We start from the raw sequence: 23,888 nt of genomic DNA, 5'->3' as shown, positions 1-23,888 counted from the left end.
GTGCTATTAGCACATTACCCTCTTATTCTCGTTTTCTCTCTCCTAGGGTATATATACCCTTCACTTGTAACCTATCAGTTATGAGAGTATTCTTCTTCTTGTTCTCATCACCCTTCTCCTTCTCCTAACCTAACCTAGGTTAGGATTCCACACTTATCTTCAAATTCACATGCAAGAAATATATTTCATGATGGACCCATGAGTTGAGATATTCATAAGAGCAACCAACCAACCTAATTTTTTCAAAGATCACCCATCTAAGAGTGCTTCTGTGTACATGCTTTAACTAGGGAGTTTCTAACTCTTCCAAGTCTAGGTAACCTCCCTTTGGGAGTTGTAAACAAAATTGAGCTGTTACTCAAGAAATGAGCATTTCAAAGTACTAAACACACATTGATTGGTAGTTAATTACTCCTGGGCACGACTTATGTTGGATTGTCTTGCGGACAAAAAGAGAATAACACAATGATAAGGAAGAATCATTTAAATCCTACAAGGCTGTTTGTGTACCATATGAACAGAAGACGTCGGCTGAGAAATCTTGTGAAGAGATCAATCGATCCCCAGGCTGGAATATGGTTCATAAGCGCCCTGTGTGTAATAAAAGAAGCGAAAAAATTCATAAAAATCATATGATGATATTGTAATAAATTGAAGGAAAAGATGAGATAGTGGACTGCAGAGAGAATTTCTGAGAATGTGGAGAAGAGACAGAAAAATTGGGGCAAAAATGAACTGATCTTTATTACTGAACAGATGCCCCTTTTATACAAATTTTCACAGAGAGAGAGAGAGAGGTTAATGCTTTTGTCCAACGGTCAAAAACTGACCGTTGGAAAAAGCTGGAGAAGAGATTTCTTTTTAAAAAAGGACTTCCAACGGCTATATTTATAGCTGTTGGAGGCTGGGCCTGATATAAATCAGGCCCAGCATATATTAGGTCCTTAATGGACCTAATATATTCCCTAAATGGGCCCCTCACTATTGGGCCCTTAATGGGTCCTTAGTGGGCCGTTAATGGGCCCTTATTGGGCCTTTATTTAAATCCATTTTAGGTTAGTTTTCCATTAGATCCTTAGGATTAGTCTATTACACGTACATGGCCTCAGGCCCATAAGTTAGTAAAATTAGCCCTAACTGGGCCGTGATGATCTAACACCCCCCCTCAAGTTGGGTATAGATGTTAATCATGCCCGACTTGGACACCAAGGCCTGGAATTTTGGTCCTGGGATCCCCTTCGTAAAAATGTCTGCAGTCTGCTCCAAGGTGGGAGTATACTGTGGGATGATGAAGCCATCATCAATGCTCTGCTTGATGAAGTGTCTAGCCACTCGTGCGTGTTTGGTGCGTTCGTGCTGAACCGGGTTCTTGGCCATGGCAATGGCCGACTTGCTATCTGAAAGAAGAGTCATACCTTCGCCTTGGTATAGATGTAGGTCTTGTAAGATGCCTTTCAACCACATGCCTTCACATACGCCCTTTTTTAAGGCCCGAAGCTCTGCTTCAGCACTCGAAAGGGAAACTTCTTTCTGCTTTTTATTGCGCTATGTAACAAGGTTACCTCCAATGAAGCTACAATAGCCGGACGTGGATCGGCTGTCCTTGAAAGAACCTGCATAATCAGAGTTAGTAAAAAGAACTACACTAGGCTCACCTCCTGATCGGAACAGTAGGCCTTGTCCAATAGAACCCTTGAGGTAGGACAGAATCTGATCTGCTGCTCTTTGATGTGACTCTCGCGGGTCGTTCATGAACTGGCTGAGGGAATTCACAGCAAAAGCTATGTCTGGCCTTGTGTGGTTCAAATAGAGCAACCTGCCAATGAGTCTTTGAAATGATGACTTGTCGATTGGGGCATCTTTGTCATGCTGTTCTGCCTTTAACTTCACATTGACATCGACTAGAGTAGCTGATGGTCTGCAGTCCAGTTTTTCTGTTTCCTTTAGAAAATCCAGGACATACTTATGTAGAGTGAGTAAAATCCCCGATTTTGAATATGCAACTTCAATTCCTAGAAAACATGTCAAAAGCCCTAAAGCATTGATATCAAATGATGAGGAAAGATGCTTCTCAAGCCTCTGGACTTCTTCATGGTCATTTCCCGTGATAATGATGTCATCTACATACACTATTAAAATTGTTAATTTTCCCTCCTCACTATGCTTTATAAAGAGGGTGTGATCTCCCTCACTTTGGAGGTATCCAGCTGCGATCATATCCTTTGAAAACTTACCAAACCGGGCCCTGGGAGACTGTTTAAGTCCATATAACGACTTTCTGAGATGGCATACATCCCCTGCTCTTTTACTCAAGGAATATCCAGGGGGTGGTGCCATGTATACCTCTTCCGCTAAGTCTCCATGTAAGAAAGCGTTCTTTACGTCGTACTGGTATAGTTTCCATCCAAGTATTGCTGCAAGGGAAATCAAAACTCTTACCGTATTTAGTTTGGCCACCGGGGCAAATGTCTCATTGTAATTAATACCATAGGACTGGGTGTATCCTTGAGCTACCAATCGGGCCTTGTACCTAGCAATTGATCCATCCGAGTAATGTTTGATGGTAAATACCCATCTGCTGCCTACTACCTTTTTTCCAGCCGGGAGTGGGCACAACTCCCAAGTACCGTTCCTTTCTAGTACTCCCATTTCTTCATCCATCGCTTTCTTCCACTCGGGGTAGGTCATAGCTTCTTTGACACTCTTTGGGACCGATACTGTCATCAATGCTTGAACAACTCTATTATATTCTGGAGATATCCGAATGTATGAAACATAATTGCTTACTGGGTAAATTTTAGTTTTTGTGCACCTTCGCTCACTTTTGCTGATGGCAATGGACCACCCATTGTTACTTGGATGATCCTCAATAGCAGGGGATATTTCTTCACTTGGAACTTCATCTGGTGTATGGAATTCCTCCTCCTCAGCCGGACTTGGAGCTGTGCTCTCATCGGATTCTTGTTCACTGTGTTCCGGTGATGGAATTCGGCTGGGCTCACCATCCTCAATGTCTGTCTCACTGGAGTCCAGATCGAGATCTGACCTGACTGTTTCATTTGCAGTAAATACTTTAAGATCCTTTGTTTCAATCTCATAGGATTGAAACAGTGTCTTGTGAGGTGACATATGGTCTGTCGCCCCTGAATCTAAAACCCAAGATGCCGAAATTGACGTAGTATTCTTAAATGTTGTAAATGCAAAGTGCTTACCCGACTGTACCAATGATGCGGAGCTCATTTTCTGCAAAATCTTGCTTACTTCAGACTGTATCATCTTCTGGATTTCGCTTCCTGCCTCATTTCTTTCAGTAGAGAGAGGTTCCCCCCCCCCCTCACTAGCCACGTAGGCCTTCTTGTGCTGCCCTGGATTCCAGGTGCCTTTCCGTATTTGTTCTTCCTTCCACGCCAGCTTCCGGCAGTCCTTTTTGATGTGGCCAGTCTTCCTGCAATATCCACAGACTACGTCCGAAGTATTACCTTCCTTCGGTGTTGCTTTCTAATGTTGGGGTGCCAGAGATGGCGCAGAGGTGTTCTGCGGCTCCTTGGCTAGATGAGCTGCTGCAGTAGGGGTGGGGGCCTCACCATTTTTAGTGCCGAGTTTCTTCCGGCTCTCTGCTCCTTGAAGCTCAGAAATTGCCTCTGCCAATGTAGGGAATCGTTCCCTATGCAGTAGTTGACTCCGTAGAGTCTCATATTCCGGATTCAGACCCATCAGAAACTGAAGGATTCTGAACATGACTTCTCTAGTGTAAGAGGGTGAACTTTTATCACCTGTGGGCCAAAGGACATCCAGCTCTCTCCAAATGGCCTTCAATCGTGCAGAATAGGTGGAGATCGTTAAGCTCCCTTGCTTTAGTGTACGTTCTTGTTCTCGCAGATCATACACTCGAAAATCGCCGTGAATTTCTGCACACGACTTCTTAATTTCCTGCCATAGATCTCGAATGCAGCTGATCAGGAGATAATCATCTCGCTGCTCATCCTCCATGTTCTTGATCATCCAATTCATGATGAGAGCCTCTTCAGACTCCCAGACTTCACTGCGCGGATCTTCTTCTGCAGGCGCTTCATCAGACAAGTGTCTGCCCAGATACATCGCCTTGAGGGTTCTCTCAACGATCGTCACCCATTTTTTGCCGTTAAGGCCATTGTACTTCATGTCCAAATCGGGCAAAACAAGCCTGGTCTGGACTGGGGCGATGACGAGGGCAGTAACTTGAGCATTTGGAGCTATGGGAGTAGCCTTGGATGAAAGCTCTTCCACTTCCTTTTCTGCTTTTGCCGCCATTCTGGTTCTGGTTTTGCCACCAATAATTTACAAAAATAAGAGTAGATTCTCACCAAAAAGAAGGGGCCTGCCTCTTGGATTAAGAGCAGGGAATTTCAGCTGCTGAAGATGCACTAACTCAGGGAGAAATTCTCTGAGAAAGCCACCCACAATTGATGTCCTGCTTCGTGACGAAAGACAGGGGAAGAAACTGCAAAGGAACACTTGGATCAGGGAGATAACTCTCTCTGAGAAGCCACCAACCACACTGCACTCTTGAATTCTGCAGAATTCAGGATCGGAAATGCTCTGATACCATGTAATAAATTGAAGGAAAAGATGAGATAGTGGACTGCAGAGAGAATTTCTGAGAATGTGGAGAAGAGACAGAAAAATTGGGGCAAAAATGAACTGATCTTTATTACTGAACAGATGCCCCTTTTATACAAATTTTCACAGAGAGAGAGAGAGGTTAATGCTTTTGTCCAACGGTCAAAAACTGACCGTTGGAAAAAGCTGGAGAAGAGATTTCTTTTTAAAAAAGGACTTCCAACGGCTATATTTATAGCTGTTGGAGGCTGGGCCTGATATAAATCAGGCCCAGCATATATTAGGTCCTTAATGGACCTAATATATTCCCTAAATGGGCCCCTCACTATTGGGCCCTTAATGGGTCCTTAGTGGGCCGTTAATGGGCCCTTATTGGGCCTTTATTTAAATCCATTTTAGGTTAGTTTTCCATTAGATCCTTAGGATTAGTCTATTACACGTACATGGCCTCAGGCCCATAAGTAAGTAAAATTAGCCCTAACTGGGCCATGATGATCTAACAGATATTATAGGACTGATGCTGATACGTAGAAGTAACATTTGCCAGAGAATAGAAAATTATAAATAGCTAACACTTGATTATTATGATTAAAATAAATCAAGTCTACTCTGCTGAGGTTTCACTCACGAAAATAACACCAAAAAAAAAAGAGCAGCTCATCCATCTTATCTCAAAATGACAAATTTATCTCAGATGTTCATAAACTCAAATACATGCAACATTTAACTGATGCAGATTTTATAAATGCATATAATATTTGACTGATATCATGAAACGTAAAAATACCAAATTTGAACTTCATAATTGGACCAGTATGCTTAAAAATATCAGGTTTCCTCTGATCATTTCCTCATAGCAAACGACTCCAAAGGAAAAAACTGTGTTAGTTTGGGAGAAATAGAGAGATGTTGAGGAGAGGAGAAGCTCCAGCCAAGGGTGGCGCCTGAGACACAGTCTTGTAGACCAAAAAGAACAAAAACTAAGAAGCACACTTGACAGCTAGGGCTTGGGGCCTTTTAAGAGGCCCCATTACAAGGTCCCACGTGTGAGTCACTTAAAGGCTCACACGTGGGATTTTACTTAAGTGAAATTCGAAAAGAAAGAAAGAACTCCCACGTGGGACACTTATAGAACGTGGCCCACTCACAATGGAGAAAGAGATAAAGTGAAAAAAAAAGATAAAGGGAAAGAGAGAGAGAGAGAGAGAGACTCTGTTCAACACCCCCCCGCAAGCTAGGTGTGGATGTTGACCATGCCTAGCTTGGACACTAACTGTTGAAATCTCGGACCAGGCAGAGACTTGGTGAAGATGTCGGCTTTTTGGTCGACGTCGGCTTTTTGGTCGACGGATGGAATGTACTCTGGTTGAATGATTCCCCGATCAATGTTCTCCGAAAGATAATGCCGATTAATGGCCATATGCTTGGTCCTGTCATGTTGAACAGGATTTCTGGCAATTGCAAGGGCAGACTGATTGTCACAGTAGAGTTTGATTCCTTCACCATCATATAATCCAATATCCTCCAACAAATGCTTCAACCAGCGACATTCTGAGACACCCCGCTTAAGTGCTCGAAGTTCAGCTTCCGCACTAGACAGAGAGACTTCCTTCTGCTTCTTACTCCTCCAAGTGACCAAACTACCACCCAAGAGTGTACAATAACCGGATGTAGAGTGATGATCAATCACTGACCCGGCTCAATCAGAGTCAGTATAGGCTTCTAACGTCAGACCTCCTTCACGAGTGAATAGAAGTCCTTGTCCAACAGTGAATTTCAAATATGCCAGAATCCTGTAAGCTGCTCGCAAATGAATTTCATATGGCTCACTCATGAACTGACTCAATAGGCTGACAGCATATGAGATATCTGGTCTTGTATGGTTGAGGTAAATCAGTTTCCCAATCAACCTTTGATAAAGATGTTTGTCTACCGCCGCTCCATCTCCTTTTCCAATCTTTACATTAATATCAAGGGGGGTTGTCGCTGGCTTACACCCCAATTGCCCAGTTTCCTGCAGTAGATCCAACGTATACTTATGTTGGCTGAGAGAAATACCTTCGTTGGAGTATGCAACCTCAATACCCAAAAAATACTTCAATGGTCCAAGTTCCTTCATATCAAATTGTTTGGACAGTGCCTTGGTCAACCGATCAATTTCTTCTATATCTCCACCAGTAACAAGTATATCGTCCACATAGACTAGTAGAACAGTAACTGCTCCACCTGCTCCCTTCTTGATAAAGAGAGCATGATCTCCTCTAGCTTGATAGTAATTCAATTCTACCATGGCCTTGGTGAAACGTCCAAACCATGCCCTCGGTGATTGTTTCAACCCATACAGAGCCTTCTTCAGTCGACATACTTGATTTGGTTTTTCTGTCAATCGATATCCCGGGGGAAGCTGCATATAGACTTCCTCTTCCAACTCTCCATGGAGAAATGCTCTTCACATCAAACTGAAAATTTCCCAATCACACTTAGCTGCAAGTGCTATCAAGACTTGGACGGTGTTAAACTTTGCTACTGGCGCGAATGTCTCACCATAATCAATTCCCTCTGTTTGTGTGTAACCCTTTGCCACTAGTCTGGCCTTGAGCCTTTCCAACGTTCTATCTGCCAGAAATTTGGGTGTGAACACCCATCGACATCCCACTGCCTTCTTTCCCTTGGGCAGGGAAGTAATCTCCCAAGTGTCATTCTTCATGAGAGCATACATTTCATCATCCATAGCTGCTTTCCAACCCGGATCTCGGAGGGCATCCTCGACTCTGTCTGGAACAACAATTTCACCCAGCAGAGTGAGAAAACTCCGATACTGACTGCTCAGTCTTTCATATTTCACGTAATGGCTGATCGGGTACTTCGCCTTAGCTCGGCACGACCTTACTCCCTTCCTCAATGCTATAGGCCAACCTGAGTCATCATCCGGTGCTTCTACATTCGTATCTGCAACTGCATCTTCTAGTGAGTGTTCTGGAACTTCTTGGGTCAATTCTTCCTCAGGATTAATTTGATTGTCCATAGCTCCCGCTAGTTCACCCTGCCCATCCAAAGGCTGAATCAATTCATCTTCGGCATCATCAACTATCTGCCCGCTTGTGTTGACCTCGATCTCCCCAGCTGGAGTGGCAGTAGAACAATGGGTTTGATCAGGAGTCAAATGACATAGAAATTCAAATACGTGTGAGCCTTGTTCAGTCTGGGTTGTCGCAGACACATTTTCAGCAGTGGAGTACAGTTCTGTCTCGTTAAACACCACATCTGCCGACACAAAGAATCTTCTTGAAGGATGGTGAAAGCACCTATATCCCTTTTGAGTCCCAGAGTATCCAACAAATATGCAACAGATTGCTCGTGGGTCAAGTTTGCCTAAATTCTGATGCACATACACCACACATCCGAATACTCGAGCAGGAAGTCCAGAGAACAGACGAACTTTCGGAAAAAATTCTCGTAGTCGATCCAGGGGACTGTTAAGATCAATGACTTTCATAGGAATTCTGTTTATCAGATAGGCTGCTGTCTGTACCGCCTCTCCCCAGTATTTCTTGGACAACTTTGCTTGAAATAATAGTGACCTGGCAGTGGCCAATGTGTAACCCAAACGCCTCTCAGCTAGCCCATTTCGCTGAGGGGTGTTGACACATGACGTCTCATGTATAATCCCCTGGCTCATAAAGTACGACTTAACTTCGGCATTGAGGAACTCAGTTCCATTATCAGATCGAAAACGTTTGATCTTCTTCCCAAACTGATTCTGAATTAAACTGCAGAATTCGATAATTACTGTTGGCACTTCTGCTTTAGATTTCAGCAAGTATAGCCACATCGCCCGACTGCAGTCGTCAACAAACACAATGAAATAACGGCTGCCCGTTAAACTCTCCACTGGGCAGGGCCCCCAAACATCACTGTGTATACAATCAAACGGGGAAGAGCATCGATCATCCATAAATTTAAAAGTAGTTCTTCGAAGTTTGGCCATACAACAGGCCTCACAAAATAATTTTTCAGCTAAAATCCCATTAAACATAGAGGGATAACAAGTCTTAAGTAAGTCAAAAGGAGGGTGTCCCATCCGTTGATGTAGACGGATCACCCTTTCCTCCTTGGTGATCGTATGTTGTGACACCATGCACTGTCGAGGCAAGCCATCAAGGATGAGTAAGCCACCTTCCCTCCTAAAGGACGAAATCTTCCTCCCGGAGACCTTGTCATACAAAAAACAGTCATCACTGTCCAGAATAAATTGACAACCCAAATCATCAACTACTTTTTGTATAGATATCAAGTTTGTCCTTAGGCCCTCTACATGTAAGACTTCTTTGAGGAGCCCAAGGGGGGGAACCCGAATCTTTCCAACTCCCTTTACTGACAGATAACCATCTCCAGCTGTTTGGACTCTATGTGTCACTTCAGCAGGGCTATACTTGCTGAATTGTGGCGCATCTGGGGACATATGATCTGTTGCCCCAGTATCGGCAATCCAATCATGGGGAGAGGAATTACCTGACTTTGCCAATGAGGTAGAGCTGAGTTTTTCTTGCACTTCTTCAACTGTTTGACTCGTCCCGGCTGCTCCAGAGTTTTGTGGTTGGGAAGTAGATACATAAGCCTTCTTCCCTGCGTTCTGATTCTTCCATGCTAGCTTCCAACAATTCTCTTTAGTATGTCGACGCCTTTTGCAGTAGGCGCAGAATAGTGCATCACGACTGTCTTCCCCTTCTGGTGAAGCAGTCGAGTTAGGTGGCGGTGGACAAGTGGGCCAGCTCGTATTTGGAGCCGCTTTAGCCTCTGACTTCCTTGATAAAAATGCAGCGGAATTTTGAGTCTGAGGATCAGAGGCAACATGCAGTCGACTCTCTGCCTGTCTGATTGCTCCAATAGCTTCTTCCAGACTGGGCAATTTTTCTCTGTGCAGGAGCTGGCTCCTCACAGATTCATACGTGGGATTGAGACCCATCAGAAAAGTAAATAATCTCTGCTTCAAAATATACTGCCGCTCCACTGACTGTGGGTTGTGAGTGGGCCACAAGTAGTCAATTTCTCTCCAGACTGCTTTCAGTTTTGAGGAGTACTGAAGTACATTGTCCGTCCCTTGACGTGCTTGAGTCGCCTGGACATTTAACTCGTAAATCCTCCAGTCATGACTCTGTTCTTCACTGTATTTCTGAATATCATCCCACATTTCTTTTACTGTATCACAGTAGAGGAAATCTCGCCGCATCTCTGGTGTCATCGATCTGAGCATCCAGCTGAGTATCAGAGATTCCTCAGCCCTCCATTTTTTGTACTCTGGATCCGATGCAGCTCTTGGATCATCTGTCAAGTGGTCTCCCAGCTGGCATCCATACAGAGTGAGAGTGACCATCTTGGACCACTCAAACATATTTCCCCCATCAAACTTGACTTCTGGTGGGGGAAAAATAAAGTTAGGACGACCAGCATCTTGAACTTGAGGAGAGTCAGACTCTGCTTGTCTAACTCCACTCAGTCCTTCATCAACAGTAGCCAAACTTTCATCGCCATTGATTGCCATTGCAGACAGAGCTTGAGGAAATCTGAGACGAGCTAACAGCAACAGGGAACACCTCCAACAACGACTTGATCTGCTCCAGTTGATGAGCCCTTCGAGGATCAGAGATGCTCTGATACCATGTTAGTTTGGGAGAAATAGAGAGATGTTGAGGAGAGGAGAAGCTCCAGCCAAGGGCGGCGCCTGAGACACAGTCTTGTAGACCAAAAAGAACAAAAACTAAGAAGCACACTTGACAGCTAGGGCTTGGGGCCTTTTAAGAGGCCCCATTACAAGGTCCCACGTGTGAGTCACTTAAAGGCTCACACGTGGGATTTTACTTAAGTGAAATTCGAAAAGAAAGAAAGAACTCCCACGTGGGACACTTATAGAACGTGGCCCACTCACAATGGAGAAAGAGATAAAGTGAAAAAAAAAAAGAGAAAGGGAAAGAGAGAGAGAGAGAGAGAGAGAGAGAGAGAGAGACTCTGTTCAACAAACTGTTCACCCACCTTACCTAAATAACCAATTTATACCAAATTATCTAAAAACTCAGACCTCACCCATGGCACTTGGCCCTCCCGTAATCAAAAGAGTTAACCAAAAAATAGAGTTGTTCATTTATACCCCTTTCGATGGCACACAAAAAGAATAAGATGGTGTAATGATCCAACGACAAAAATTCCAAAAACTTACAGAGCAGTCATCATGGACGCGCCAAATGGCCTCGCCCAGGAGATTGGCCACAGAAAGCACAGTAAGCTGGGGGAAGTAGTTCTTCTCTGAAACGGGAAGGGTATTTGTGACAATCACCTCTTGAAATAGGCCGCTAGAGAGCCTCTCAATCGCTGGAGGGCTGCCGAAAAAAGTTGGAAAAAGAGAATAGTGTTCAGGAATGAAGACAAATGGTTGGAAAAAAATAACCAATATTTCCACCGAATAAATGCAGAGGCATTTAGCTACGATTTCCTCAGCAAATTAAACAACCACCTATCTCTCCTCAGAATGGAAATATTTAGAGGGATACCAATCTGAAAAAAAATGACTAAAATAACCTTGACACTATCAGTTTTTTGTCAAAGGCAAGGGAAAAGTTTTTCTTAATCGTTTGAATAATAAAAAAATGCACTGTACCACTTATTAAGAAAACAACTCGGAGAAACTGCCCCAATACTTTGAACATATCTTTGCCGGGTTAGTTGCTGATTTGATAATATTTTCATCCAAAGCTTTCGAATCAACCTTCTTCCAGAAAAATGATCTAAAAAACATGGCGTAAAGAAATAAAAAAAATATCATAGGTTAAGTACTGCAGCAGTTTTAGTTTAAAATTTTGAATGTCTAAGATGTTTCTGATAATATTTCTTAGGAAATTATAATCCATCCTTCTAATACATCAAAGTGAGCCGCCACAGAGAGTTGACAACAATTTCTTTGAAAAAGAATAAAAAACGGAGTTGGCAACGGCCAAAACAGATTGAATAGCTGACACTTAATAAACAAGCATAGGTAAGAGAAACTTCAAATTCACCTTAAAACTGCATGTGTACAACACGCATAGACCTCCCTGGCTCCTTCTTCATGCAGTAGAGCCGCTCCTTTGACAATTGTTCCTTCACTCAGTAAGAACAAAAGTTTTACCATAGTCACACGCTTTTGATTCATATTGGAATAAGAAACAAAAAAACATCGGTCAATCTATTTCATGAACGACACAATCTGATAGAACCCCACTGAAGCCATAAATGACATGAAAAACCCATTGCTTAATATCAAGGGTTATAGCTAGGGTTATTTTTGTCTTTTAGTAAAAAGGCCACAACATTTTATTGACATCAATAAAAATAAAATTATCCCTGAATGTTATTGAGAATAATTATTGAATTCATTCGTGAAGGTTTCCTTTTTTCTTGGACGCGAGCTGTATTTGACTACTTGGGTGGCAAGAAGTACAGGATCTGGAGTTCCTAATCTCTCTCTCTCTAGTCTCCAACCACCATTCTACCCCTATCTCCACCATGCTCCCCTGCTTTCATAGTCTTCTCTTCGAGAATTTCATCACAATCTTTGATTTGTTAAAGGGCGAAGTAAAAGTTTTTCTTAAAAGGGTGGAGTAAAAGTAAGGTTGTAAAATGCTTTCAATGGTTCTATGAGCAAGAGAACATCTATAAAATCAACTATAAAGGCCTGTAGAAAATTTTTGCATCCAAATCAGTGTTTCTTCACCAAGTAGTGAACCTGTTATGATACCAGTAAGGCAATATCAATAGAGGAGAGTACAAGAGAGAAATAAAAGAACTGTCATACCAGGTGGAAGGTTATTACCACATGCACGTGACAATGAAAGGGGTAACTAAATTCCCATTGAGGAAAGAAAGTATAACGAAAACAGCAAAGCATAGGGAGAGGCATTGAGGGGGAGATTGGCTTTCGAGGAAGAAGTGTGCAGAACCAAGCTGTATTTGGCGATAAGCTATGCATACGGTGAACCTGTTGGAGTATTGAGATCCACATTGATTGGGGGTGGAAGAGTATCTCGGCTACACACAAAAGTAACCACTTCATGAACTTGTTCTCGTTCAATCGGGTTCATATGAGAACCCTACTAAGATGACGCGATTATTGATGATGTAAGCTCACGTTTCAGACAAGATGATAAAACAAACGACAAACAAACAAGTTGAAAAGTGGCTATGTTTATGTTAATTTGATGTAAAATGATATCCATTTACCAGCTGTGTCAATCATGTCGTCCACCATAACAGCAACTTTCCCTTTAACGTCTCCAATGAGATTCATGACCTGGAGTAAATGAGATATTCTTCATAATAAATAATAAAAAAGCAGTCCACTTTGTTACAGATGCACCGAGGTACAGCTTATTGTGAAACATATAGATTCAAGTTTAAATGTTGTAAAACAATATACCAAAGACCATGGAAATGCCCAATTCAAGTCAAGACGTACACCAAACTTCTGAACTACAGTGGAGGATTTATAAGAAAAAAAGGCATTGATAATTCTAGTATCCATGCGATTATCATTCAGAGTGTTGATTTTTTTTTTCTTTTTGAAGTAACATTCAGATTGTTGATTAAATCCACTAACCACAGAATAAGAGTGTACCATGCAGGAACATCGACCAAAACGAGTGCAGAACATGACATGAGACTCCAAAGTCATCTCAAGATAAACGTAACTTAGAAACCGTTCGGAAATTATATAAATCGAAAGTCATCTCAAGCACGTCAGATGATAGTAGACTGGCGGAAGGCCTAACATGTCCCATACTATTTATAAATTATATAAATCCTGAAGCACCTATATAATTCCATCGCACTTTTCCACAGTAAAACTGATAAGAATGAGAGACTTTCGATGCAATCAAAGTGTTATGCTCCAATTCCAAAGATCCCAGGTAAAACAGTTTTATGCAGGGAAGATGGCAGTTAGGAAGTCCCATCCGCTGATTCCTGATTTCAACAGGCTTGGTATTTCAGCCATACTGAGTATCCGTATCAATTACTGAGTATCTGTTGGGAAGTCAGGAGTAAAGGGAAGAGAGAGAGGAAGTCAGAATGAACATCTGCACATGGACAGGATGCCAGAATGATTTTTGGTTAGAGGGGAGAGGACCAGCCTGAACGGACATCGCTTAGGGATGGGACTCCAGCATCTATTCAAAAGGGAAAATAACTTGAAACAGATAATAACCAGAATACCCCTGGCAGTTTAATGACAGAATTTCCCCTAATGAGCGCAATGACAAAAAATACCCCTAGATACAATGGCAGACAGGATCATTCATTTTGAATCTTTTTCAAACTTATACATCGACATCCCACTCTTTTGTGCCATCGGTAAAATCTGAAACCAGATTCAAGTTTTCAGCGATACAAGTTTTGCGACACCCCTGTAAAAAGAGAATCATCTTTCTGGTTGGAAAATTACAGAAGAACATCTTTTAGAAGATTGTGAGTATTTTGTATGCATAAGAGGTTGGGTAGGATAACGAATGAAAGAAAACAAAACCCAAACTCATCAATAGCCGTCTATCCTGACCTCAGGATGTGCAACAGAACGGAAACCCTTCTGATTGTATGCCCGTTTCATTCTATCCCATCACTTAATATTTATAATTACAAACCAGATTCAAAATTGCAGCATATCTGTGACTCTCAAAATATTAGAAGTTCTTGAGGAAAACATATAAATAAAGTTATTTTTGGAGGGTCAAAGTGTTTTATAAGCTTAGGACCAAAACCTACCTCAGCAACATTATGACTGTAGCGCCTTTTGTCAACAATAGCCAGCGGTGCATCAGATAGCTTCTTAGCAAAAGCTCTTGCCCTAGCAACACCACCGACATCTGGCGAAACCACGACGAGCTCATCTGAACAGATTGTCTTGCTGGCCAAGTAATCAAGAATCACAGGCTAACAGAGCAGAAAAAGCAGATGAGATGATCAGTATGAAAACTTCATAGTGATAAATAATAAAAGAGAAACAGTAAAATAAGGTCAAATTATAAAAAGTTACTTGTCCATAAATGTGATCAACTGGGATGTCAAAATATCCCATTGACTGTCCTGAGTGGAGATCGCAAGCGAGCACACGATTTGCACCAGCTTCTGTAATCAAATTAGCCACGAGTTTGGCAGCAATTGATTCACGCCCTTGCGTCTGAAAAAATAGAGGATTATTAGATGCCTTAACCTCTGCCCCTGCAACTCAATATCTGTTTAAGTATGGATGTAGCCCTTTCCCAAGGAGGGCAGATAGGAAGTTGTTGCTTCAGAGACTGGGAGATCCAGAGCAGTAACCATTGTTCTTCTCCCTCTCCTACTCTCATCCTCTGTATATATACATATATTTGTACCACTCCAATAAGATTCCCCAGGCACATTAAAACTGATTTTTCAAGCCAAAAGAATCATAACAGTATAGGTGACACATTACAGGTAGAATACGATGGTTACAGGAATCTAAGACGATCCTCTACCCCCAAGGGTATCTTAGGCCTTTTAGCCCACTAGGGGCACTTCAGTCATCTCATGTTTAGGGTAGATTGCTTCATTCCTTATAAATATGTGTAGCCTTCTATTAGATTGTCTTTTATTTTTCTTCATTTCTTTTTCTTTGGTTTTCCTTTATATTTTCCTGTACTAATGGGCCACATGATATAAGTGGCCCATTTCATTTAAGTGACATGGGGCCCACCCTCTCACTCTGTACGGCCTTTTTAAAGGCCAATCTCGTTCAATCTAATGAAGTGTGTTTTAGCCGACAGAGCTTCAGGGCAGAGAGCAGCTGGAGAGGAGAGAGGACTGATGCAAGTTTGACATGGTATCAGAGCAAGCCTGGTGAGCACATTGCGCCTCCCTTCTCTCCAGTAGAAACCTTCCTCTCTGTTCCATTATCTCTCTCTTGCTAGAGGATTCACTGTTTGTGAAGAAGCATTTCGAAATCTGGAATGGAAGACCAGAACAAGATTACTACCACTGTGGCCATCACAGATCGAGACACTGTCACGATTGTGCTCCCTGATATCAAGATAAAGTTCAATGGGCTTAATGCATATCAATGGCGTAAGCTGGTGGAATTATCTTTGGAGGCTAGGTTCCTTGGAGACCACATTGTGGAGGATCTGATAACCCCTGGAGATCCAAGGTATAAAGTGTGGAAGTCAGATGAGTCCCTTATCCATCAATGGCTTCTTGGAACTATAGCCTCTGATATGGTAGACGATTATCTCTGTGGAATCTGTTTAGCAGATGTGGGAAGAAATTATCAAGAGCTGTTCTAAGCAGCGGATGGATTGGAGAATTTATGAACTCAATGCACAGGCCATTCATGCAAAACAAGACGAAGCAACCATCATGGTTTATGCTCGTCGATTGAAGGGAATTTGGAGAGAAATCGACCACTATTGGCCAGTTGAGAATCCCCAGTCCAAGGAAAGAAAGTACACCCTCAAGCAGAGACTCTTTACCTTTCTCATGGGTCTTAATCCAGAATATGAAAGTGTCCGAAGTCAGATCCTTCATCGTGAACAGCTTCCGGACCTTGATGGGGCTGTTGGAATGCCTTTAGACGAAGAGAAGAGACTGAAGCTTACTCCAGATGCACCTGCGGCAGATGGCACATCTGGAGCATTCTCCACTAAGAAGAATGATTCCCGGGCTATCCATGGTGAACCAACTGGAATATCTCAGTATGCTGGAAACTCAAACCAGAAACAGATGCAAAAGGGAGACACCAGGGACACTCTTTTTTGTGTTTATTGCAAGAAGTGAAATCACACTAGAGAGAATTGCTGGAAATTAGCCAACAAGAACCATCAGCAGCAGCAGCAGCCTCAACAGTACAGGAAAGCATATGTAGTGACCTCAGACACTCAAGAAATGGGAGAGACCCCCTTGGGAAAGAATCAGGTGGATAAAGCACAACAAAACACAGGAGAAAGTGTTCATGCACTGAAGGCTGAGGTGAATCGCCTTGAGGGATTATTGGGTTCTACATCCTTGGCTCATTAAGGTAAAACTTTGGCATTGTTGGGAGTGACTTCTTTCCTAAATCCTAGTGAAAGCACCTGGATTCTAGATACTGGGGCAACTGATCATATGACCCCAGATCGGAATCAGTTTGCTTCGTACCTACCAGTCAATGAGCCCCACAAGGTAATCACAGCAGGTGGAGGAATTTTGACTGTTGCTGGGATTGGAAGTATAAACCTCAATATTGGTGTACTCAAGAGGGTGTTACACATACCTGGCCTCAGGGCGAGACTGATTTCATTGCAGAAGTTAGTTGATGACAGTGGATGGAGGTTTGTTCTTGATAATAATGGGTGTTTTCTCTGTGACAAGGTAACCGGGAAGAGGACTTCATCGTGTAGAAGGGACGATGGCTTGCTGCTCATCGAAGGCTCCCCCGTCCCCTGTCTCCCCTCCGTTAAGCTTCCTCAGGCTATGGATCGGGTCCTACTGCTGCATAAGCGAATGGGCCCTCTTATTGAGCTACTAAAACTATGTTTTCCGTCTGTTTTTGAAGGAATTGATATTAGTACTCTGTTTTGTGATGTTTGCCAACTGGCTAAGCACCGAAGGGTATCTTACAAAAGTCTAAATGATAGGAGTTCCACTCCATTTGATTGCGTTCACAGCGACTTGTGGGGCCCATGCCCAATAACCGGTCTTTCTGGGCATAAATGGTTTGTGATTTTTGTGGACGGGTGCACCAGGTTAACATGGCTATATTTGTTGAAGTCGAAGGCAGAAGTATCGTCTGTTATTGTTCTATTTTGTGAGCTAATTAATAATCAATTCAGTGCGAGGATTAAACAACTCTGATCGGATAATGCTAGGGAGTACTTCAATTTTACAGTTAATACCTACTGTGACCAGAGAGGTATTCTTCATGAATCTTCATGTGTCAACACCCTGCAACAGAATGGGCTAGCCGAAAGGAGAGTCGGACATATACTTGCAACAGCTAGGTCATTACTCTTTCAGGCAAATATGCCCAAGTCATACTGGGGAGAGGCAGTATCAACTGCAATCTATCTCATTAATAGACCTCCGACAAAGGTAATTGGATACAAGAGTTCCCTTGACCTTATGTCCTCAATCTATCCTCATGTGACATTGAGGGCTGGGTTGATGTCCAGGATATTTGGGTGTGTTGCGTATGTTCACATGTATGCAGGAAAGCTTGATCTGACGGCAACCTAGTGTGTATTTATTGGGTAATCTACTACTCAAAAGGGTTATAGGTGATATCACCCAGGGTCCAGAAGATTTTTTGTCACAGCAGATGTGACATTTAATGAAAAGCAGATGTTCTTTGCCAATGAGAAGGACACAGGAGAAGCTTCTGAAATAATGCAGCAAGACTTCCAGTTCCTAACTCTACCGACGGAAATTCTAAGTGTAGGAGAGGCCATTCCACATGAAGTCAGTCAACTTGAGTCAGAGGGTCCAAGATGTGATGAAATGTTGCCACTGCCATCAGAACAGACGGTGGAGATACAGGAGACATCCAAAGAACCGATTGTGCCCAGTGAAGGAGAAGCCAACAATGTTCCAGTAGGCAATGAAGAACTACGTATTGAACAACCTGAGGAGATTTCTGGAACTGATCCAGTTATGGACCAGGAAGAGGAAGACCTGGGATGGCCAATCGAAATGAGAAAGGGTACAAGGAGCTGTCGAAACAAACCCAGATATCCATTGGAGAATGTTATGGAAGGGAAGAGGAAGATAATGACATACGCATAACTGAGTACATAGGTGGGTATGTATACCCTAAGAGAGAGAAGGATAGATGGGCTAATGGGCTTATAGAATAGGGCCCATTAGCCCATAGTAGCTAGTCTCTCACTAACACCCCCCCGCAAGCAAAGTATGGATATCTTCCATGCCGAGCTTGGAGACGGCACGTTGAAGAAGTGGGCGGGAGAGGCCCTTAGTGAGGACGTCCGCTGCCTGGTCGGCGGAGGCAACAAAATCAAGGTCAAAGATCCCTTCGTCGACTCGCTCCTTGAAGAAGTAGCAGTTGCGCTCCATGTGCTTGATACGTCCCTGTTGTCCAGGGTTCTTGGCCAACGCGATCGTCGATTTGTTGTCGCAGTAGAAGTGAATCAGGCCGGCGGACTCCACGCGGAGATCGTGAAGGATACCATAGATCCACTGGCCCTCGGAGGCCCCATCGGCGAATGCGCGGTACTCGGCTTCGGCACTAGAACGAGACACTTTGTCCTGCTTGCTGCTTTTCCAGCTGACAAGACTGCCAAAAACAAATGTGCAGTAGCCCGTGGTAGACCGATGATCCACAACGGAACCGGCGAAGTCAGCATCAGTGTATACTTTGACGGTCCGGTCAGTACTGCGAGGGAAGAGCAGGCCCTTGCCGGGGCAGCCCTTCAGGTACGCAAGAACCCGGTGGGTGGCCTGACGGTGAACTAACAGAGAATTATGTCTCTTATGCCAGACTGAGCCCACAGTACCAAGCATTCTTATGTGCTCTAAGAGGAATCTCTGTTCCCAGAAATGTTGAAGAGGCTCTAAAAAGTAGAGAGTGGAAGACTGCCATGGATGAGGAGATGGAGGCATTAAAGAAAAATCATACTTAGGACTTGACTTTCTTACCTCCAGGAAGAAAAGTTATTGGGTGTAGGTGGATATATACACCAAAGTTCAATGCAGATGGGACTCTAGAGAGATACAAGGCGAGGCTGGTTGCCAAGGGTTATACTCGATCATATGGCATCGATTACTTCGAAACTTTTGCACCTGTAGCCAAATTCAATACTGTCAGAATCTTGATTGCTCTAGCTGCAAAGTTGGGATGGAATTTGCTCCAGTTTGATGTTAAAAATGCTTTTCTGCAAGGTGATTTAGAAGAGGAAGTGGATACCAACTAGCAGATAGACCAAATGTGGTGTGTAAATTGCGCAAGGCACTTTATGGCCTGAAACAGTCACCAAGGGCCTGGTTTGGAAAATTCTCTGCAGTCATGAGAAGTTTGGGATATCAGCAGAGTAACAGTGATCATACACTGTTTATGAAGCATAGTCCCTCTGGCTCTATGGAAATTCTTAGTGTCTATGTGGATGATATAATTGTTACAGGAAACAATGAGGAACAAATTCAACAACTTAGCCAGCAACTTTCTGAGAAGTTTGATATTAAAGCATTGGGGGCCTTGACATATTTCCTGGGTATTGAGGTTGCATACTCAAAAAGAGGAATTTTCATTTCACAATATAAGTACATTCTGGATCTACTCCATGAGACAGGAAAACTTGACAGCAGACCGCTGGGAACACCAGTTGACATCAATGTTAAACTGGATAAGGAGAACGATAGCCCTCCAGTGAATAAAGACTCATTTCAGAGGTTGATCGGAAAACTCATCTATCTAAATTATACCCGGCCGGATATTTCGTATGCTGTTAGTACTTTAAGCCAGTTTATGAATAATCTATGTGAAGCTCACCTCCAGAAAGCAAACAGAGTATTGCAGTACCTTAAGGCTACAGTGGGACTAGGTATATTGTTCACAAGAGATGAAGATGTCAGTAAAGATTTATTCTGATGCTGACTTTGCTGGTTCAATAACAGACAGAAGATCCACCTCTGGCTATTGTACTTTTATTGGGAACAGTCTCGTGACATGGCAGAGTAAGAAGCAGAAAGTAGTTACTCTCTCAAGTGCAGAAGCAGAGTTTAGAGCCTTAGCACATGGTGTACGTGAAGCACTTTGGATCAAAGGCATCATGGAAGACCTTAGCTTATTCTCCCAAGGGGATATTAAACTGTGCTGTGATAATCAATCAGCCATTGCAATTGCTCAGAATCCGGTTCAGCATGATAGGACAAAGCACATGGAGATTGATCGGCATTTCATTAAAGAAAAAATTGTGGAGGAGTTATCACACTCCAGTATGTGAGGTCATTGGAGCAAGTTGCTGACATCTTCACCAAGGGCCTTCCCCGCCCCCAGTTCCAAAGACTCATTCACGCCCAACTTGCGGGAGGGGGGGGGGAGGGAGTTAGACAGAATTTTATTTTTCTTCTGTTCTTTTTCTTTGTTTTCCTTTATATTTTCTTCTTCATGTACTAATGGGCCACATGATATAAGTGGCCCATTTTGTCTAAGTGACATGGGCCCCACCCTCTCACTCTGTATGGCCTTTTTAAAGGCCAATCCCGTTCAATAGAATGAAGTGTGTTTTTTGGTCAAAACCCTAGCCGACAGAGCTTCAGGGCAGAGAGCAGCAGGAGAGGAGAGAGGGCTGATGCAAGTTTGACACCCTCCCTTGAGGAGGCCAGTCAAGACTTAAGGTAAGTGTTAGATCATGTGTATTAAGTTCGGTTTATCGAAATGTACTATTGGGCCCATATCTTATAAATGGGCCCAACCATTGTAAAATATGACCGTTGATTCCAACGGTCATATTCCTCAACGGCCATATCTTATAAAAAGGAGACATGTAACATCTGGTGGGTTAAGTTGTTTTTGATCAATAAAATTATCTTTCTTTTCTACTCTTCGGTGTTCCAAAATCACAGTAAGATCGGCCTCTTGGCTCACTATCTTGTTCCTCCCTGTCTCGGTCCCGTCCCCTTGACCATCCAGCGATCCCCTATCCCCATGATCGTCTCTCCGGATCTTCAGCCGGCTCCCCTCCAATCTGATCCCTAACCTTGCCTTTTGGTTCTCTTCAAGTCACCGACGATCCCTGTCCCACGATCGTCAACCCTTCACCGCGTCATCAGACGGCTGGTCCCTGGTCAATCCCTGTCCCATCTGTTCGACCCCTCCTATCATTCCCCTTTCGACTCTCCTACCCCAGAAACGTCTACCTCGCCCTTGCCCTCTATCTACCCACCTTCAGATACGAACCTAGACTGAGGTTCTTATCAGAATCAGCAACTCATGACTAATCCAAGACATTTCGAGATAGAAAAATGAGATAAACGCCCAAAGACATTTCAAAGATAAAAAGAAAACATTAAATGGAATAATATTATCATTAAAAAATAGAAAATATATTTAGAAGTTTTCTACAAAGTAGAATCTGCGTGTGAAATTGTTCTCAATTGTTTATGAACTTCTGTCCCCATCCGAAATTTCTGTTCGGAAGGGAAAAATATAACTTTATAGGTTGCAAATTTCAGCCAATTCGAGGTAATGGCACTATAAAATGATCACGCAACCGAACAAATGGCTGGACCGTGTCAAATGATAAAAAGAATGAAAAGATCCTAAAATACAGAATTTGAGATAGGGAAAATCATATGAGTAGAATCCAGGGTTTAGGGTTTGGGGTTTAAATGACAGGTAACGGTAGATAAATAATCCTCCAAACAATCAAACGGCTGGACCATGTCCACTAATATAAAATGCCAAAAACATCATGAATTATGGAACTTGAGACAGTGAAATGACACGATAAACATCATACAAGTAAAATGCAGGGTTTAGGGTTCAAATATCAGGTAATAGCACTAATGATCCTCCAACCAATCAATGCCCGGACTGTGTAAAATGATATGAAAGGATGAAAAATCATAAAAAATGGAATTTAAAACAACGCAATAACACGATTAAAGCATCATATGAGAAGAATTCAGGTTAAGGGTTCTAGGTTTAAGGTAGAAAGAACCCAAAAACATCATATGATCAAGGAACCTTACCTTTCTATCTGCCCTGGCATATCCAAAGTAAGGAATGACAGCAGTAATGTTCTTTGCCGATGCCCTGCGGCATGCATCTATCATGATCAACAACTCCATAAGGTTCTCGTTGGCTGGTGGGCATGTCGGCTGAACAAGGAAGACGTCACATCCTCTCACGCTTTCTTGCAATTGAACGTAGATTTCGCCATCAGCAAACCTTTTTATGTTGATCCTTCCAAGATTCAGACCCAAGTACCCAGCAATTTCCTGAAGGTAGTATTGATCAATTCAGCATTTTTGAGCAGACCGTTTCAGAAATTTAAAGCAAAAATGCCGATTATATCACCACAGAAATTTAATTCTGTGGCCTAAAAAATTATCAGTCCAGGAATTACAGCGCGTGTGAAAGCTTTCTATGATGTTTAATGCAAACTACAATAATTTCTCGGTTACAGAGTTCTTAAAGCACAAAGCTCCAAATTAAGAACATAACAATGTTAATAAGATGATAAAAGTATCACAAAAACGTAAACACAGGTAAACAAGTATCACCTACGTACATCCCTTGGCTACCTGTGATAGCGCAGGATTTGCCGTCCCGGAGAAGATACGCAACTTCGTGTCACTACATCTGTCTATTTCTTGTGGCAGCATAAATTTCTTCAACCTCGGTATCATCGGATCAGAAAGAATCGGAGCAGACGGCAACGCCCCATTAGCGCTAAACCTCGGAGGCTCGATCATTTTGCAGCTCTGCATTCCCAAATTCAATTTCATAAGACAACCCAGAACCCATATCTCAAAATTTTCCAGAAAAAAAAACCTTTTTTACAAGAATCGCGATGAGAATCAGAAATCAAAAGGAAACCCAAATCTCCAAAAATTCCAGAAAAAAAAGCCCTTAAGCAAGAACCGCGATGAGAATCGGAAATCAAAAAGAAAAAAGAGAGCTTACAGCGCAGCGTCGGAGCGATCGACGGGGAGATGTCAGAGAAGAAGACGATCGGCGGTGAGCCTGGGCCGATGATGACGGCGTGAACGCCATTGATGAGGTCATCTCTTCGCCTTCGTCGATCTTGGTTAGCGGCGCCGCCAAGAACCCCTCAAAATTGCAAGCTTGAGACTTTTGAAAGGAAAGCTCAGTGGACAAATAGAAAAAGAGGGGCCAACCGCAAATATATACAAAATCAAATCTCAGGTGGGTCCCACCATGAAACAGCTAGATACTAGTATTTAGACCTATGGATTACATTTGGGATTAGGGTTTGGCACCCGTCATCCGTCACAGGACCGCACCGTCAACAACCCTTGTCAGGGTTGACGAAGACGATGACGGTGATGAATTTTGGATGGTGGATGGTTGACGGGGAAGGGATGATTGATTACTGTTCATGGTTAATGTAAACAGGGTTTGAACACGTCCATCGTCGCAGGATCGTCACCGTCAACAACCCTTTTCGGGGTTGACGAAGACGATGACGGTGATGAATTTTGGATGTTGGATGGTTGACGGGGAAGGGATGATTGATTACTGTTCATGGTTAATGTAAACAGGGTTTGAACACGTCCATCGTCGCAGGATCGTC

General features: G+C 42.9%; 2 protein-coding genes across 2 annotated transcripts; both read right to left on the bottom strand.

The window, feature by feature from the left end:
* Positions 1-366: 366 nt before the first annotated feature.
* LOC144710453 (ribose-phosphate pyrophosphokinase 1-like) lies at positions 367-23,457 on the bottom strand. The gene is made up of 9 exons (XM_078584226.1): positions 23,258-23,457; positions 22,876-23,055; positions 22,321-22,569; positions 14,657-14,800; positions 14,386-14,553; positions 12,850-12,919; positions 11,649-11,730; positions 10,814-10,973; positions 367-591 (listed from the first exon to the last, which is right to left on the bottom strand). The coding sequence occupies exons 1-9, from the start codon at positions 23,357-23,359 to the stop codon at positions 553-555; spliced, it is 1,194 nt and encodes a 397-aa protein (XP_078440352.1). The 5' UTR covers positions 23,360-23,457; the 3' UTR covers positions 367-552.
* Positions 3,499-7,010, bottom strand: LOC144710454 (uncharacterized). The gene has a single exon (XM_078584227.1). It carries the CDS (start codon positions 4,288-4,290, stop codon positions 3,499-3,501), a length of 792 nt encoding a protein of 263 aa, XP_078440353.1. The 5' UTR covers positions 4,291-7,010.
* Positions 23,458-23,888: the final 431 nt, after the last annotated feature.

The sequence above is a fragment of the Wolffia australiana genome, chromosome 12 (assembly GCF_029677425.1).
Source record: "Wolffia australiana isolate 7733 chromosome 12, ASM2967742v1".
Classification (NCBI taxonomy): domain Eukaryota; kingdom Viridiplantae; phylum Streptophyta; class Magnoliopsida; order Alismatales; family Araceae; genus Wolffia; species Wolffia australiana.
This window is presented reverse-complemented; position numbering and strand designations above follow the sequence as displayed.